Source organism: Lissotriton vulgaris, chromosome 2_1 (genome assembly GCF_964263255.1).
Source record: "Lissotriton vulgaris chromosome 2_1, aLisVul1.2, whole genome shotgun sequence".
NCBI lineage: Eukaryota > Metazoa > Chordata > Amphibia > Caudata > Salamandridae > Lissotriton > Lissotriton vulgaris.
The window spans coordinates 779367461-779384885 of record NC_141687.1 but is presented as its reverse complement, the minus strand read 5'-3'; the positions used below and the strand labels follow the sequence as shown (position 1 = coordinate 779384885).

The window sequence follows — 17425 nt, the reverse complement described above, 5'->3', positions numbered from 1 at the left end:
AGTTCATCAAGCAGAGAAGGAACCATCCTCTCCGAAAGTCTTGGACCCTCACTCCAGCAAACAAGCCCAAGTGGACTTGAATGTCACGGAGGCTCAGGAACTAACTCTCACCAGCATAGCTAGCATAGTTAAACAGGCATTACAACCCTTAGAACACCGATTAGTAACTCTAGAGTCACAAATCTCCAAACTCCTAAAAATCCAACAGTTAACTCTCCCATCATGCCCCCAAAAAACAGGAGGAAATAACACTAAAAAACCAACCATTACTAATACAGCCAACGCTAATCTATCTTTGCCCAATCCACAACAAAAGACTCTCCGGATAACCACACCAAACGTGCCCGCTAATAAAAACACTTCAAATTCGACCAAAATAGTAAAAACTGTAGCAGCCCCGAGTACTACAAATAACTCGCAACAGATAATCACTCTAACCTCCCCAGGCGCAGCACCTATAACTGCCGCCACCCCGGTTGCACCTAGCAGCTCCGCTAATAAAACTCCTGGCAAAAACGCAAATAAACCAACAACAAAAACTTCACTCCCTCTACCCCCACCACCAAAAACCCCTTCGGATAGGCCCAAGAGAAACACTGCGAGGAATCCTGGCCCCCCAAGACTCCCAGCAGATTTCCCTCCTGAGGCCTCACCGTACGTGGTGGTTATGGCCGGTGTACCCGAATTAACAGATCTCACTTCAGAACCGGTCTGGTCCCTAAAAAATAAGGCCCAGCATTGGCTCCAGACCAACCGCCCGATTCCATCTTCTTGGCGCGGAAGAATTAGATCTGTAGCCAGGGTGCCGTGGGTGGGCAGCACTAGAAAAACCATTCCCGGGGATTGCATAACAATTACTTTCGAGGACCCACGAATAGCGGACTATGTCTGCGCATGGGAAGATATCACCCCAAATGGAGGAATTAAGATCAAGTCACTCTCCTTCTTCTATCCTTTTAGGCAAGTGGACGGCTTCATACAGGAGCAGGAGCCTCCCTGGTCCGTTCCATTCCCCAGGCAGGATGACCTATCAAATCCTAGATACCATGGTCCCCCTAACTTATATGAGCCAGATTATTCCTGGCACACAGTAAGACAACGCCATCAGGGTGGACGATGGGACGATAGAAGACCCTACACTCAATGGCCCCAATACAGAGATCAATCCCGGTGGGACCCATGGCATAACATCCCGCTACACAATAGGTACAGTGGCCTAGAAATGGTCGACTGACCATTAACAGAAATCTCCTCAAATGAGCTTTATCTATCCCCCCTCCACAGCTCCTCACCACCTCCCCAGTTCCCAGAAACAAGGAATTCATAACCCCAATAGAAGAATCTAATGATGACTCTTCATTAATTACAGTATTATATTGGAACACCGCAGGCCTCCGAAATAAAATCGAGGACGGATCTGCGCAGAAGTTCCTAAGTTCATATCAAATAATTTGTCTCCAGGAGACATGGTCTGTAGAAGAATTACACCTACAAGGCTATAAAACCCATTTTGTTCCAGCATTAACCAGCCCAATGGGCAGACCAAAAGGCGGGTTAACAATTTATATTTCAAACACCCTACCACTTAACAAAGTGGTTACACTCTCCCAGGACGCTAACCACCAAATCCTCTCACTATCCCTGGCAAATAAAGAAATAATCATCCTGACCAATATATATAACAACTTATCGGAAGAAAACTTTACAATTCTTCTTACCACCCTATGCGACAAACTAAAACAAGTTCACCACTGGAGATCCGCAAACAAGGCAACCCACCTAATCTGGGGAGGAGACTTCAATCTCCACCCCTGCACAGCGCCCAACCCAATGTGCTGTGGGATAGTGGACGAATTCAATATCCCAATAGCGCACTTTGCTCATAATAAACTGGGAAATACCATTAACACCATCCTATCGGACTTGGATCTGCACATTGTTAACCATCTGGAAGCAGACCCAAACAAATTTACTCCAACCTTTGTGGGCAGAGGTCATCAAACCACAGTAGACTTTATACTCCTCTCTCCAAGTCTTATGAGCAAAGTCAAAGATTTTGGGGTCATTGTCAATCCCTTCAGTGATCACTCAGCCTTAACAATCAAGATATCTATGCCATCCAACTCCTCCCATAAATTGGAGATGGCGACCACCCTCACACAGAACAAGATTCAGGTCGGTAAACACAACGGGTTCACAATCAAATGGGCAAAAATTAATCCATCTGATATAATGAAAAAACTAATAACTCGGACCTACCCAAATATTGTGAAATGCCTGGACCTCGCATCAAGTCACAAGGAAGTCCTGATAAACTTTAATTCAATTTTAGACTCTATAAAGGACCTACTTACCTCAAAACCCAACCCAAACCGTTCCACAAAACCAAAGTGATTTAACCATAATTGCACAGCTGCTCTAACAAAATTAAAATCTGCACTCCAAAACAAACCGCGAGATGCAGCCCAGATCCAACTTTTAAGGCGTCAATACACAGGGGAAAGAAAGCTGAGAACTGCCCAACTCAAGCAAAAACTATGGGATGATCTTCATAAAGGCGCAGTCTCAAAAAACAGTGAGCTTTTCTGGCGCACAGTCAGAACGCCATATCTCACTGAAAAGGGTACCCCAAAAATAGAAGTCGCCATCGACGAAAATACATGGGTTTCCCACTTCAAAGAGATTTTCCAAACCACTTCACCAACAGAATCACCACCTCCAAAGGCCCATTATCCCATTTTGGTTTCTTTTGATATCCCAGATCTCACGGACGCACTGCAGAATAGCAAACCAGGCAAGGCACCAGGACCTGATGGGGTCCCAGTGGACTTTTTTAAAAGCAACCTAGACCTCTGGGCCCCCATCCTAACTAGAGTCTGCACAGCGGCAGCGAATGAGGGAATCCTAACCTCCTGGACTAAATCAATAATGGTCCCCATTTTCAAAAAGGGGGACCGCCAAGATGCAAAATGCTACCGGCCCATATCACTGCTGGATTCGCTCGGGAAAGTAGTGGGGAGAGTGATTCTAGAGTGTCTTCAGCAGTGGAGTGAGGACCGGGGCATAATCTCCGATATTCAATTCGGCTTCCGCGAGGGCTTTGGCACCCTAGAGCAGGCCCTTAATCTCACCCTAATAATGGGCAAATACACCCAGGCCATCCCAACTAAGATCTATATGGTCTTTGTCGACCTATCCGCAGCTTTTGACTGCGTTTCGCACGCAAAGCTGTGGAAGGTCCTAGCTCAATTGGGAGTAGATCCACCCCTTTTAGACTTCCTAAGAGAGCTCTACACCGGGGCAACAGCCAGGGTGCGCTTTGGCGTAAACGGAGAGCTGACGTCACCGTTTAGCGTAGGGCGTGGGGTCAGGCAGGGATGCGTCCTGGCCCCCTTCCTCTTCTCACTCTACACCAACGGTTTGGAGGGGGAGATGTTGAGGGGGGCCCAGGATCTCCCACGCATAAACCGCCGCCTGATCCCAGCCCTGCTCTACGCGGATGACGCTGTTATCCTCGCACGAACCCCCCGAGAACTTCAGAAAGCAGTGACTAGGTACACGTCCTTCATGGGCAATCTTGACTTAAAGGTGAACGTGAAGAAAACATTCATAATGACAGTTGGTAGAGGCCAAAAAAGAATAAATCCCATACTGCTCAATAATCAAAAGCTTGAAGCTACCCCCCAGTATCCCTATTTGGGGGTTATGATAGACGACCAGCTTAGCTGGAAGCCAGCAGTGAACACAAGAGCACACTTATTCAAGAGGTCAATTGCCGCCCTAACAACTTTTTCTCAGAGACTAGGCAAAAGACCTCCAGTAGAGCTCCTCAAGATCTACAACGCCAAATGCCAGGCAATCGCAACATATGGTGCGGGAGTCTGGGGTTACACTGATATTAGTCCCATCCAGAAGGCAGAAAACGCCTTTTTAAGATTCCTGTTAGCCACCCCCAAAGGTACCTCAACCTATGCAATGCACCTAGAATTAGCCATACCTTACATAGAGGACCTAATTAAAATAGAACCGCTGATGCTGTGGCGCCGCATTTGGAAGTCAGACAGAAATGCCCTGACACAAGCCATCATTGTAGACTCAATGAACTTGGACAATTCCACAAAAATAAAGTGGCTCCTATATGTTAGAAACTTTTTTAATGATCTAGGCCAGGGGTCTCCAACCAGTCGATCGCGAGCTACAAGTAGCTCGCCGACCCTTTAGGAGTAGCTCGCACTGCTATCTTATTATTGAGACGTCATTTAGGCATTTTATTTTGTAACCCATCATTCTCTTTGAAAGCTATCAGCCCTTGCCCGCCCTCACACAAACCAGCTGCTCTGATTGGCTGAAGTGAGCTTAGCTGGGTTGGGGTTGGCTGAAGAATGTGACGTTCTTCCTTTTAGTCTGCGCCACCTGTCTTCTCCAGGCTGGCGCCTCGCTTCTCATTTACTCTCCGTTTAGGCCTCCCGGAGCAGCTGTGAGGTAAATGGGCCCCTGACTGAGCATTAGCCCTTTCATTTTAACCTTGGCTGCCACTGCGCTTTAAATTTAAGGAATAAAGCGCACGGCAACCGAAGTTAAAATCAAAGTTCCTTGCAGGCCCAGACGGTTACCACGGTGCCAGGCAATGTTACATCCTATGTGTTTGCCTGCACTGAACAGCTTTCATAGTCATGTAAAGGCAAATATATAGCGCTGTGTAGTAATAGTGAAAGCCTTTCACTGATTACTACAGCGCGCTATATATTTGCCTTTACATGACTGTGAAAGCTGTTCTGAGCACGCGAGGACCTTTGATTTAAACATCAGCTGCCACGCGCTTTACATCTGCCTTAACAGTAGTAAAGCACAGTGGTAGCCGACATTCAAATGAAAAGCCCTTGCATAGGGTTTGAGCAGGTGGAGATTAAGGAGTCTACTATCTTTGTAGGCGTGTTGGCCTTTCTATTAATTATGTTCTGTTCAAAAAAGACTTCAGGCAAGATGTTTGTCCAGCAATAGAGTTGCGCCGGTATTTGCACCGCCTCTCGTCTTTGCCATTCTTCTGATTTCTAAATGAGTCTGAATGCCTCGTACTTTTGCCTGGAATGCATTTCCCAATCATTCGAAGGCCTGTATGGAGAAAGTATTGGTTGTATGCAGGAATTATTATAATACCCTGTGCTAGCCTGCAATGTAAGTTTCTAGGTTGGAAGTATTTGAGAAGTATTGTCTGCAATGATTTTTTACTACGTGAGTGATGCATAATAGCTTGGATGAAAACTTCTTGTGACTGGTAACCAGTCAGAAGCCTTCAGCAGAGGAGAGTTGTGTTTTTTTTTTCTTTGTTCTGCGCTGCTACCGCCAGGGCCTTTAGGGCGGCGCAACCGGTGCCACCTGGTGCTGAATTCGAGTGGGGGCGACAATATTATGGAAAAGCACCTTCTGCTGCATCCCTGGCATCCGGCATATTTCAGCCAACAATGAAAATAGCAAATGAACAGGGTGATACATTTACTTCCTGGAAAGAGAGAGAGAGAGATCCGAGGTTTGTGTAATAATCTGTAAGTGTGAAGGAAGTTTTTACTCATCGTAAGGTAGCACATAGGGTTAATAAGCCTGCTGCAAAGAAGTCTCAGATCACAAAGTGCATATATAACGTAATGTAAATTGGTCCGTGGGTTTACTTACTACTTTTGTCAGAGATACCATATTGTTGCTAGCTCTTTATGAGTTAAAATCCTAATGTAGAACAGTGAGCAAGTAACTGTTATCAAAGAGCTGCATGAAAACTGCAAGGCATAGGGCTGACTAGACCGTTATGATTTCCCCCAGTATTTCATTATCCTAATGTAGCAAAATAGGTTCATTTGGGTAGAAATCAATTCTTATTATTAAAGAGAATCCCCCAACCATGGTGTTAGGTTTTAAATTCTATGTTTCTGCCTCTCTTGTCCAAGCACTCTTAAACTATCTTGCCTACCAGTATGGATGACCTCAGACTCATATACTTTCTTGTCCTCTGCCTTATGTAACATTTCACTGATTGATTGTCTTTGTGTGATGTAAAGTGTCATTGGTAGGATCGGTGCTATAAAACTAATTAAATGCATCTGAGCTAGAGTGGTTAAGTATTTTGTTCAAACCACAGTATGGGCTCTGAAGAAATTAGGCTTAAAGTCAAAGAAACTGGGCGTGGGGGTTCTCTCGGAAAAAAACGTGAGTTGCTTGGGGTTCAGTAGCTCACGACGATATTCACTGACCAGAAGTAGCTCTCACTACACAAAAGGTTGGAGACCCCTGATCTAGGCTTTGAGAACTACTATTTGGACCCGGTATCTATAACAGACATCTCGAAAAAAGATCTTAAACAGAAAGCATTAAGACATCTGGAATCCTTAAGACTTGCATCCAATTCCTCAAAAACGGCAGTCATCCATGCAAACATGATTCAAGTAGCCTATGACATTCACCCGTACCTGGCACTCCAAACATCAACCTACGAGAGAATGCTAATTACAAGATTCAGGCTAAATACCTTCTTTAGAATGGTCACCTTTCCGTCACAAAACTGCTGGAATGCCATACTCCCGCCTTGTCCATGTGATGGTTTATCAACGCAGTCTAACCTGCATGTGATCCTGCTCTGTAAATATCATCAAGCCCACAGAAAGATCTGGCTTTTACCGATATTAAGAACTTGGGGGCTGAGACAATGCAGACCCGCTCTCTTAAGACTGCAAATGCTGGAAACGGAAAATGTCTGTTATTTTGTTAGTAGTTTCCTAAAATGCATTATGAAACATAGAAAGAACCTTTAAAAATCCTCGTCAGATTTACTATGAGCGGCTCCTTGCACATTTTGATTAACTTTTTTTACTGTGAAATGAATTTTATATGAAATTTTACGTAACACATGTATTTTTGCATTGTATGATATTTTCTGCTCTTTTATGGTTTTTCCATTGTGAATAAGCCGAATAAAGATTTTTATATATATATATACTGTTTGTACTTATATTTTTACCACTGTCTCTTTGCAAAATCAATAACATTGACTATCAAAAAAAACAATTTGTATGCTCTATAAACGGAACTCCTGTGACATAATCCTGCTATGCAGCGAGGAATGTAATTTCATGCTTTAATAGTCAATAAATTGAAGTGACGTTTCTAAATGCTTTAAATCCCAATAATGTTCAACTATGCAGGTTTGCATCTTAGTACATTATACAGTATCTTATGATTATTAGATGAAACAGAAGCCTTACTTTTTATCAAACAAATCCAAAGTCAACACAGCTTCTGATGAAATGGTATTTACTGCATCATACTTACGTCAACAAGTTTTTTATATGTACCCATATTTTGGTAGCATCATCAGAAAAATCAGAATCAGAAATAAAGAAGGGCACCCAATGCATTTTGTAAAAAAAAAAATTATTTCACATAATTTCTTTTTGAGAATTTTTCTTTACAAATATCCACAGGTAAATTACATTTACGGAATGATTGCACACTACTATCTAGCATGAATTGGTTTTAATCAAAACTTTTTATAACAGTGATAAGACTTGAGATGATTCACATACCCATATAACATTGCATAGGTTAGTTTGCTTTACACCTCAAATGCACAAGATCTGTAATATGGTATTCCAGATGTTAAAAAAGACCAGGGAACTATATCTGAATATAAATTAATTTAAAAACTCAAAAGCAAGACATTCCTTTACAACATTTTATAACCTCCCTCCTCAAAACATCTACAATTAAAAACATCTAAAATGTGTCCCTGCATAAATATACAAACTTATACCCAAGTGCACTTGAATTAAATTGCTAAAAAGTGTCCCCGTTCTGCAACAACCTATTTTCTTGATGGTCTCCCTAATCAGTACACATTACCTTTAACTGCATAGACAATAGGCGGATTGTGAGGGAAATATAACTAGAATATAAACAATGGTGTAGACAGAAATTAGTTATTAAATTAGTTATTAAAAAACCTCATCAACTTCTTAAAACTGTAGGGAGAACTTGCATACCCATATTTACAATATTTCCAAATCCCAGTAGTTAAATATTGGCAAAATACACTAACGTGTAATACTGCAAAACACAAACCTTATTAGTGGAGTTGTGGAGAAGCACTGGGTGACACCATTCTAACACAATGGTTATTTACACGTGAACAATACTTTTCAGTAGTCTGATGCATGATCAAATGAATTCACAGAAGACTTTGAGAATAACTTAGTCTTTAACATTCTACAGAGTTTTATAGCTCAGGGAATTAAACGGCCACCATCACAATGGCATTGTCGTATCCTTCAATGGTAAGTAGCCAATGGTGCATTATGCTCTGGCACACACAGTCTTACAATTCTCATCTCCTAGTTATGCTGCTGGCAAACTAACGCGGGTTTAAGGGACTTTCATAGCCATAATGTTTCCAGATAGGAATCTACAAGTTTAAATGAAAGAACATATTCATCCTTTCCTGGGTCTGCGGTTACTGTATGCACCCACCTCCCCAGTGGCCTTAGACCTGTTCTCACCCATTTCCATTTCTCATCCATTTCCAGTTTGGAAAGCTAGTAAAAATGTACCTGCATTTTTGGTTCATCAGCTGTCAGTGGTTTGATGTTCCAAAATATTGAAATTTTGCAACATTCAAAAGATGATTTGACATTTATGTTTTTTTTGCGTTTTTATTTGGTTGAAATGAATTGCTTCACTTTACTGATCATGCTGCAACCAAAAGTCAAATAAAGTAAAATAGTTAAAAGAAAGATTCCTGTATTGCTGTTTTGACAGAAAGGCAGTCCCTTTAGGAACCATTCAACATTGCATGGAATTGCCTTGTGGAAGACACCCTAGATTTTACCAATAGAATGGAAGTTAGTTAGCTGGCAACAAATGTATAGGAAAGATTAGGATTAGGCATCGGTTATGAGTGCCTTCAAAGAGTAGGCAATATTTGTTGAGCCCATTAAAAACTCATACAGAGGGGTCTGAAATTGAACTGATGAGATAAATAGCACCTATTACGAGTTTAGCCCTAAAAATGAGGCATACTACATTTCTTTATACTTTTGTGGGACCTTTTCACACACCAGTAAATTTCAACAGGAATGATATGCCGAAATTTATCAGGGAAAGCAGCCTTTTCTGCACATTGTAATGACTGGCAGCAGTACACTCAAACTGACTTGTAATTGCAAACCCAGTGTAAAAGGAGAAACTATTAAAAGTACTTAGACAAGAGCAAGTCATTGTGTGCACTTCATTTTGCCGTTTGGCCTAAAACATCCTCAAGATGAACACACAACATAATCAGTATGTGTGATGAGCTGAGGGGTGCACAGTAATTTGAAATATGTGATGGTGGTAAGACATACATTTTCTCAGCCTTATTTAAAAATGTCTGCTTTAATTCAAAATATCTTAGCGTTTTTTCTTAGCAAACACTTAGCTCTTGAACTACGCAGAGGTTTGAAAAACTTAATGAAGGACGAGACCCAATCAAGGGAAAGTGTCCTTTGTGTGACTGGTATAACACAGAGCTACATATTCAAACTATCTTAGAAACAAAGTCCAAACATGTTTGACAACTATGTACTCATCCAATAGAGTCTAAACATAATCATCTTCTGTATAACAAAATAAATGTGGCATCAAGACTCATCACAGCACTTGTTCCTCAATCTGTCTAAAAGTAAAGACCGCATATGGCAGACCTACAAAATATTACAAGAAACACATTCAATATTCCAGACTGATAGAGGAGAATGTAGTCCACAGTGACAAATATTCTGACCTGGGTTCAGAACAGCAAATGACTTCCTCCCTCTGCCAGAATTCCTTTACCTGACAAAAGTGGAAGAACTTTGAGACCTGTGGAACACCAGCTTTAAACCACCATATTTAGAAGATAAAATTATTTCTTTGACCAGCAGGGCAGCAATAATTTTGACAAATCCAGAAATTATTATCTGAACATACTTAAAACAAAAATATTTTGCAAAAATATGAATGTAGCACCAGTGATACTCCGAAGAAAACAAAGCAAAACCAAAGAGGATGATGGACGGAGTGTTGAACATTGCAAGCACTCACCCCCAGTCAACTGATCTGGGTTTAATCCATCATCATTCTTTAGGTTACTCCGCCACCCCAGTTCAGACTTGGTCATATGCAAATCAGTAAGACCCTGTGCCTCATGGGAACAGTCCAGCCCGAACTGCCAATCCATGTCTTCCCTGGACCGGAAACAAGCATCCTGGGACCGGTTTCTGGCTAATCAGCCATCATCAGCCAGGCTAGCTTGAATCCTGTGGCAAAGTGAGCAAGGGACCCACGTCTGGACATACCCTCCCAACTTAGGGCGAACAAAGCAAAACCAAAGGGGATGATGGACTGAAGAAAACAAGCAAAGCCACCAGTGAACTAGTTGAGTAGTAAATACGCACCTCTTAAGCACTGCTGCACACCTCTATTCTAGCAACAAAGATTCAATGAGAAAGTTGGGATTTTCCTTTTAGTTCCATACATGTGCAGCTTAAAGCATATACCTTTCTTGATGTGCTTTTCTTTAGTAGGTTAGTGGATACACTAATCACACAACACAAATTAAACTGAACTAATTGAATAATGTTAACCTATAGCATTTCTAATAATCACAGTAATTTTGAAGATTCAGTCTTGCAAGTCTCATGTGAAAAAAAAATCCAGCCACAGATTCAACATGTTGTTGCTGCACTGCAGCACCCACTGAAATGTCAAGTGAGTTGAAGAAAGAGTGGAGACCTGCACTGAAAATTAGTGTTTGGGGCTTTCATCGATATTCAATCTTGTTTTTTTATAAGAGCCACTGACCTGGTAAATTATTTATAAGTCATAGACTTAGTTTAAGTTCATTCTCCCCTGATAGGACTACTCGCATAGAGAAGGCAAATGAATAAATACTATACATTTACTTCCATCCTGGTCATTTTGAAGAAAAAGGCAATAAGCTTGCTCAGTTTTTATCCTCCAAGGTTCAGGACCACGAAAAATGAAATCATACAGTTCGACAAGACACACCCTGACTAGATATGTCCTTTTTGTTTTGTGCTCACTATATACAACGCACCTGTAATGGTTGGCTTACACAGAATACATTACAATTGTGTTAGCCAATTTAGTTAGGCCTCCTGTTCCAAGTTCAGTTTTCTAATTTGAAGACACAATCTGAGACACTTCAAAGTTAGTCTCTTCCCGATTTAATTTTATAAAACTTGCATATTTAAAAAAAAGAAAAATCTTAATTGTGAATTTATGTTGCTAACGTTCAACACTTTCAAATGTTACTGAAATGCGTGAGTGAGCCTAAATGGAATTTGTAACCAAAGGACGTGGAAAATAAATACCTTGATGTCTAATTATTACATCCAAAATAAGTATATGATATTTAAGTCTGCCTTAAGAGAAATTTGGTCATCCCGGAATTTAAACAAATGAAGTTTTGGGGCTTTCTGGTGAGGATAACTTCTATTGCACATTTACTTCAAGAACACGTTTTAGTTAATTCAGCACTTAAGTATCTTGATTTAGGGCAAGGAAGCATTTTATACTGCACTTTTAACAAGAGTGCATTTAAAAATGTACAAAAGGAAATTATATTGTGGGTGTGGAGAGAGTGTAATACATTAATTTTCCAATTTGTCACCACTTCTTAAAAGCCATTTTCAAGATTTAGACAAGCAAACACAAACACACACATTACATAAAGACATTCTGAAGTAAAAGACCTCCAGGTCAACACATTTTACAGACATCCTGTATATCTGGACCATGAACGGCAGTAGTTTGTTTGATGGCAGAGACACCCTCTGCAGATGGCCCAGGGAGAGCAGTAAGTAGTTGGGTTGATTGCAGCAAATAGAACATGCTCAGTTGCACCCAGTGCACTACCAGCATCATTCTTGCATGGCAAGACACCAACATGGCATCATTATAAGCCCAGATAGGGAAATTAGTATCCCGAAATATTAGAGTTGTGCAAAACCAAAACTTTGTTCATGTAAAAAAGTATCCACACAAACAAAAAACTCTAGGCTCACAGGTAGGCCGGCAACCATTATTCCTTGAATGTAACCATTTTACATTGTAAAGTCTGTTCTGCAGCAAAGGACTCAATGTGCTGCCTAAGAATAGCTTTCATTTTCACTCCAATTCGTGACCCACTGTTTTTTATCATTTTTGTTTTTCACTTTTCCATCTTTGAACTGCCGCTCTTCTTTGCGAATTCGCACAGCATGGTATCGTGGAACGCTGTCATCGTACCTCGCACGTTTAAAGAATCCACACTGTGGAAAGAAACCGAGTTTATAATTAATTTAGGATACAGTAAAAGAAGGGAGCCTTTCTGTAAATAGGTGCCTGCAACCATGTTATTTGTGCAAAATATAACAGGGTAAAAGGTGCAGCCAAACGATAGACAAGAAACAATAAGCAATTTCATGCAGAAAGTGCAGTCAGAAAAAGAGGTTTCGGCTTTTTAAGTACCAGAAAGAGAAAACTATGCACCAGGAAATGTTGCCATCAAGCTAAGCCCACTGTTATATAAAACAAAAATGTGTGTTTCCTTGATAGAACAGCCAAGCATATACAAACAGTGATAGCAACGGAGAGGAAATTGATGGGAAGCACCAATTCACAAACATAACTCCGCTAGCTTTGAAGACAAACTAAATCTCGAAATCAATTTAAGATAAACAATGTTTTAAAGTGAAAGTGTTTTAGCAACCAATGTTTTTGTAGTAGAGTGTATAACGTGAACCTAGAAGCAGACAACCTTTATATATACAGTAATGCAAATGCATTAATCGATTCAGTTACCTACATTAAACTATTAAATGCATTAGAAATTGGGGATTTATGGATATTTTTTTGGATTTATGGATATTTTTTTTAAGTGTTTTTGGTATTGTAACTTGACCAAACTCCGTCATCTGTTTTTTTTAGGTGACCTGCAAAAGAAGTCTGAGCATTTGATAAGAGAATGGCATTAGGTTTCAACTTGTGTCGGAGTACACATACTGCTGCATCATCAACATTTGTACTCCCCAGCAACCATAGCGTTGCCCTGCTGCTGCTAAAGCTGCTCTTGCTCTGTATATGAACAAAGCTTGAATAGCTTCTCTGAAGTGCTGTTGACTGAGTCACATGTCAATTAAAAAAAACAATCTTTGTGGTAAGATGCTTAAGTTAAAAGGTTTATACTGGTTCAAAATTGGTTCCACCCAATTTGTAGGCATCATATTAAAGTTCCACTTCAGAAAAGCATACATTACCATATCACCAGAACTAAAAACAATGAAGGAGTATCTTTGAAAGTAAATGAACAGTGCGACCAAATGCCCACCGATGGATGGATAACTCGTGTGCATCTAAGAACCGAAGAAAACAACTAAAACTATCTGATGTAGAGTCCGAAAATGGTGGCATTTGACTTTGGGAAAACAAAGGAGAAAAACATTTGGCTGCATAGCAACAATGCATTGCCAGCTGTCTGGCATTACTGATGGTGTCAATACGACGTGGGGAAGATGCAAGTATATGATTTCATAAGGCTTCAGAAGTCAAGGCACCAACTTTAGCAAAACTAATTATAACCTAGTCCTTGTGTATGTTCTAAAGATGTGGCAGTCTGGCAAAAGTTTGGGCTGCCATGTGTGACATATGTTCCTCAGGTGTCACTAGCACAACTGTCAATCAGAATTAGCACGCTGTGGGAGTATGTGACCATTTGGTGGGAGTGCTCTTCGGGAAAATCCCTTCCAATGGTCCTACATCAATGTACCTAAAGGGCATTGTTCAATACCAGCTATGGCTATGTGGAGGCGCAGAGCGGAGGTTTTGTTAGACTTTAAAGAAAAATATTACCCATAGATTTCAGTTTGTGAATATCCATTGTAGAATCGCTGGATCTACCTCCCACTTGTGAGTCTCTCAGTGTATGTTGTGCTACAAAGTGTTCATTCTTCCTGAGCACAAAGCAAAATATGTTTGCTTGTTTCAAGAGGATTGGAGATTTCCTCCTATATTCCCTATTATCAAATAAAACATCACACAGGTGTTCTTCTGTATCGGCACCTAAAAAGAAACCAATTTGCTGCAACTCAAGAAGATTAAAGTAAACAAGAAGAATAAATTCAATGTAGAACAATCATTTACTATTGATGGAGCAAGGTTGCACACGTAAAGCAACTTGCTTGTATTCAACCCTCTCGAAATGTATATTAATGTACTAACTAACATGTTTTGTTAGGTATCCAGGGGAAGCTCAACAAAGTGCTTTTACAAACTATAATCCGCTTGCATTAAAATGGCTGCTGCTACGTGGGATTTTCTACTGCCCATGTGTTTGTCACACTCATGTGACATGACGTGTTATCTCGCTTGGTGGGAAACATTTTGCTTCTGCGCACTAAAACTAAGATGGTTGTTCTGTGTCCTAATGTGCAAGAAACTTGCACCGCTGCTTTGCTAAGCTGTTTGTTTTGCTTAAACCTTTAATGCAATAGTTTAAATAAAATAATGGGAATAGAGTAGAGATAAGTGGTATACAGTGCATTCATTTATTCTGTGTTGTTAAAACTGTTTCTCTTCTATTCTTGCATGTATCGTATTTGGGCCTAAATGTACCTCTGAACTCCATCTTTGGAAAGACTGTGCCTGTGCAAAGTAAAACCCCAAGCCATTGAAGCTGTGGCATTGAAACAGTGCCAAATCTGACATGGATTGGAAAGAATTCTGAGAAGAGTGAACTCCTCACCCTGCCAGAGGAAGCTGAATTGAATAAATTGTTTAAATGTCTTATTGCGACATTCACTACCGGACGGAATAAAAAGTACATGGGAAGATAAAGTTATGGGAGGAAACATTTAAATACATGATTGACAAGTTACCTCATATTAATATGGTGTGATGACTACTCCTCGTCTTTTGTCCAATAAAATTGTGAGATTCAAACATTTGCAACATTGGGGAGGTGGTACACTGACCTGGAAAATAGTATAACTAGGGTAGGCTTAGCTAGTTAGGTTGTCCGACTTGTCCGAATAGCTGACCTGTCACTGACCCAACGCACTCAATAGATGATCGAGAGCAAAAGTGCTGGCGGAGCACTCTGTCAGAAGATTCTATAAACCAATCGGGGTTCTGGAATGAAGTTAAATGACCCAATCGGGGTTCTGCTGTTAGCTGCAGAGAGGGGTGTGACGCTGGCATTGCGCTTTAGCTGTGGGTGCCGGTCTTAGCCTGTGGTGGTCGTGTCCTGATCCAATTTGGTCCGTAACCTGTCCTGATTCTGGTCAGCACCTGTTCTTTCCTGCTGGCACCTGCATTTTGGGATTCTTATCCTTTGACGCAGCCCTTGGCCAGGGTTGGTCATATCACCATTTAGGTAACTATAAAGTGTGGGTTTGTCATTGTACTGTTTTCCCATTCTCTACCCACCCTTTGTCTAAATGCTTAATGATATTTTCTTTCCAAATTATTGCACATGTCATTTCAAATCTTCATCAATTTAATAGAACACGAAATTACTGATTTATTATGGTTCCAAACATTTAAAGTTTTGCTTAGATAAAAGAACGTAAACTTTCCTGAATTTGTGGTTATTTATAAAATGCTAAATGTTATTATACTACCTATTTTCTTGCTAACTCCCTTGATCCTTTAGGACTTTAGGTATCGGTGACTTGGACTGGTAAGTTTAATGGTGAAGGTCTCGAAGGGTAAAATCCCGAATTGATTGAGTGTAGGTTTATCTATTTAAATTAAACATAGGTATATGGTCCCAGGAGAGTATGTTAGGCAGGTGAGCCTGCGCTCTATCACTATCAAAACCTTTAAATTGTAAACTGGTATATCAGAAGATATGTACATTTGTATTCTGTATCTCTGTTTTCGATGAAACTGCAAATAAAAATAATTATATTTTAAAAAATGGCTGCCGTGGTTTGCTGTTCTGACCATCAAGGCTCCCTATTCCACCAAAGGCACTCCCCATACCATATGTGAAACACCTATTAAGATGGTCACATTGAGGGAGATATCTTAAAAGAATCCCTCTACAAATAAATGTCATGGAGTCTACCCCCAATTGGCTCTTGGTGACAGTCTGAGATGCCACCACTAAATCCTAACAGTCCCACAGAAGCAACAGGTTGTTCTTGTACTGCAGCAGAATATGAAATTAGATATTTTCCCAGCTGCTCGTCCTTAAGAAATTACCTTCTTTGTGCATAGTTGGCATCTTGAATTTGATGTGCATAGCTACTGTTTTAACTGCCTCAGGAGAAGCAGTGTAAACACCCAGATTTCTTTAAATTAATAAAAAGTTTACATTGCTCTCTCTCTCAGGAGCAACTCAACCTCTTTGAGCAGAAGAGAAATGTGGTTATTCCTCAAATGTCTGAAGTGGCTTATAGTTCTTGAGTTTGCTGAATGCAGCATATCAGCAGTAACACACTTCCTCTAGCATTAATTACGCCTAGATCATTATTATAAGACCAACGAAAAGAAAGGAGTGCCGATGAAGCCAACCAGTAGTAAATAATGGGTGGGCTCAAAGTCCTTTTAAGTTTAGTTAACATATCTCGCAAATGGCAACACATGCCCTGTCCTAAAAATGAAGGACTTGCCAAATGTGTTGTTTCAATAACTGCATTAAAAATATTGGGTTTTGCTAAGCAGTCATTTAAGTGGCAGTAGTGAAATTAAAATATTCCACCACTAATCATAGACTTTGAAAAGAAAGGTTAAGGTGTGGAAGAGATCATTTAAAAGCAATTTGTTCTGCTGTAAAGTAAATGATTATGTAATGTGGTAGAAGAGGGGAACTATGATGCAGTAAATGTGCGTGAGGTACTGACTATGTAAATTAGTATGTTTTGAATACAGAACACATAGAAACACTACCTGAGGCACTTCTCTGCAGAGCATTACACAAGTAACATGCCTGTGCATCTGGTTTGGTTGTAGCAATTAGCATGTCTCCATTAGAGAAGTAATTAAGCATTTTGACAATTGTTCAGCCTATCAGGTAGATATGCTATAGGTTATTGTCAGGAACAGGACAAGTTAGATTACGCTCATCTGTGGTCTGGAATTAGTGTTTCTCTTGGAATCAGAAGGAAAAGAATGATCAGCCAGTGAAATCCTGCTTTTAATCAATGGTAAGAATAAATACCTCTCATAAGATTCTAATGTTGAAAGTGGAGAGATGCACAAGCACTTGTGTTTTTCCATTTTTCTCCTGTCAAAACAAAATGCACTGAGATACTTAGGATTGTTCACCTACCTTTTCTTTTTATTTACCTGGAGTACAACTGAGAGATGGCATAATTCTGCAGATATGCAAATGCACGGCTCTCTCAATGTGGGGATCTCA

The 17425-nt window shown here is 40.4% G+C and overlaps 1 protein-coding gene across 1 annotated transcript in view; it reads right to left on the bottom strand.

The window, feature by feature from the left end:
* Positions 1 to 11257: 11257 nt before the first annotated feature.
* The window catches only part of LOC147731152 (integrin alpha-6-like), a 132974-nt gene continuing 126806 nt past the window's right edge, over positions 11258 to 17425 (bottom strand). Inside the window, 1 exon segment of the mRNA XM_086956135.1 lies at positions 11258 to 12332. Within this exon segment, the coding sequence (XP_086812261.1) occupies positions 12171 to 12332 (162 nt within the window). The 3' untranslated portion in view covers positions 11258 to 12170.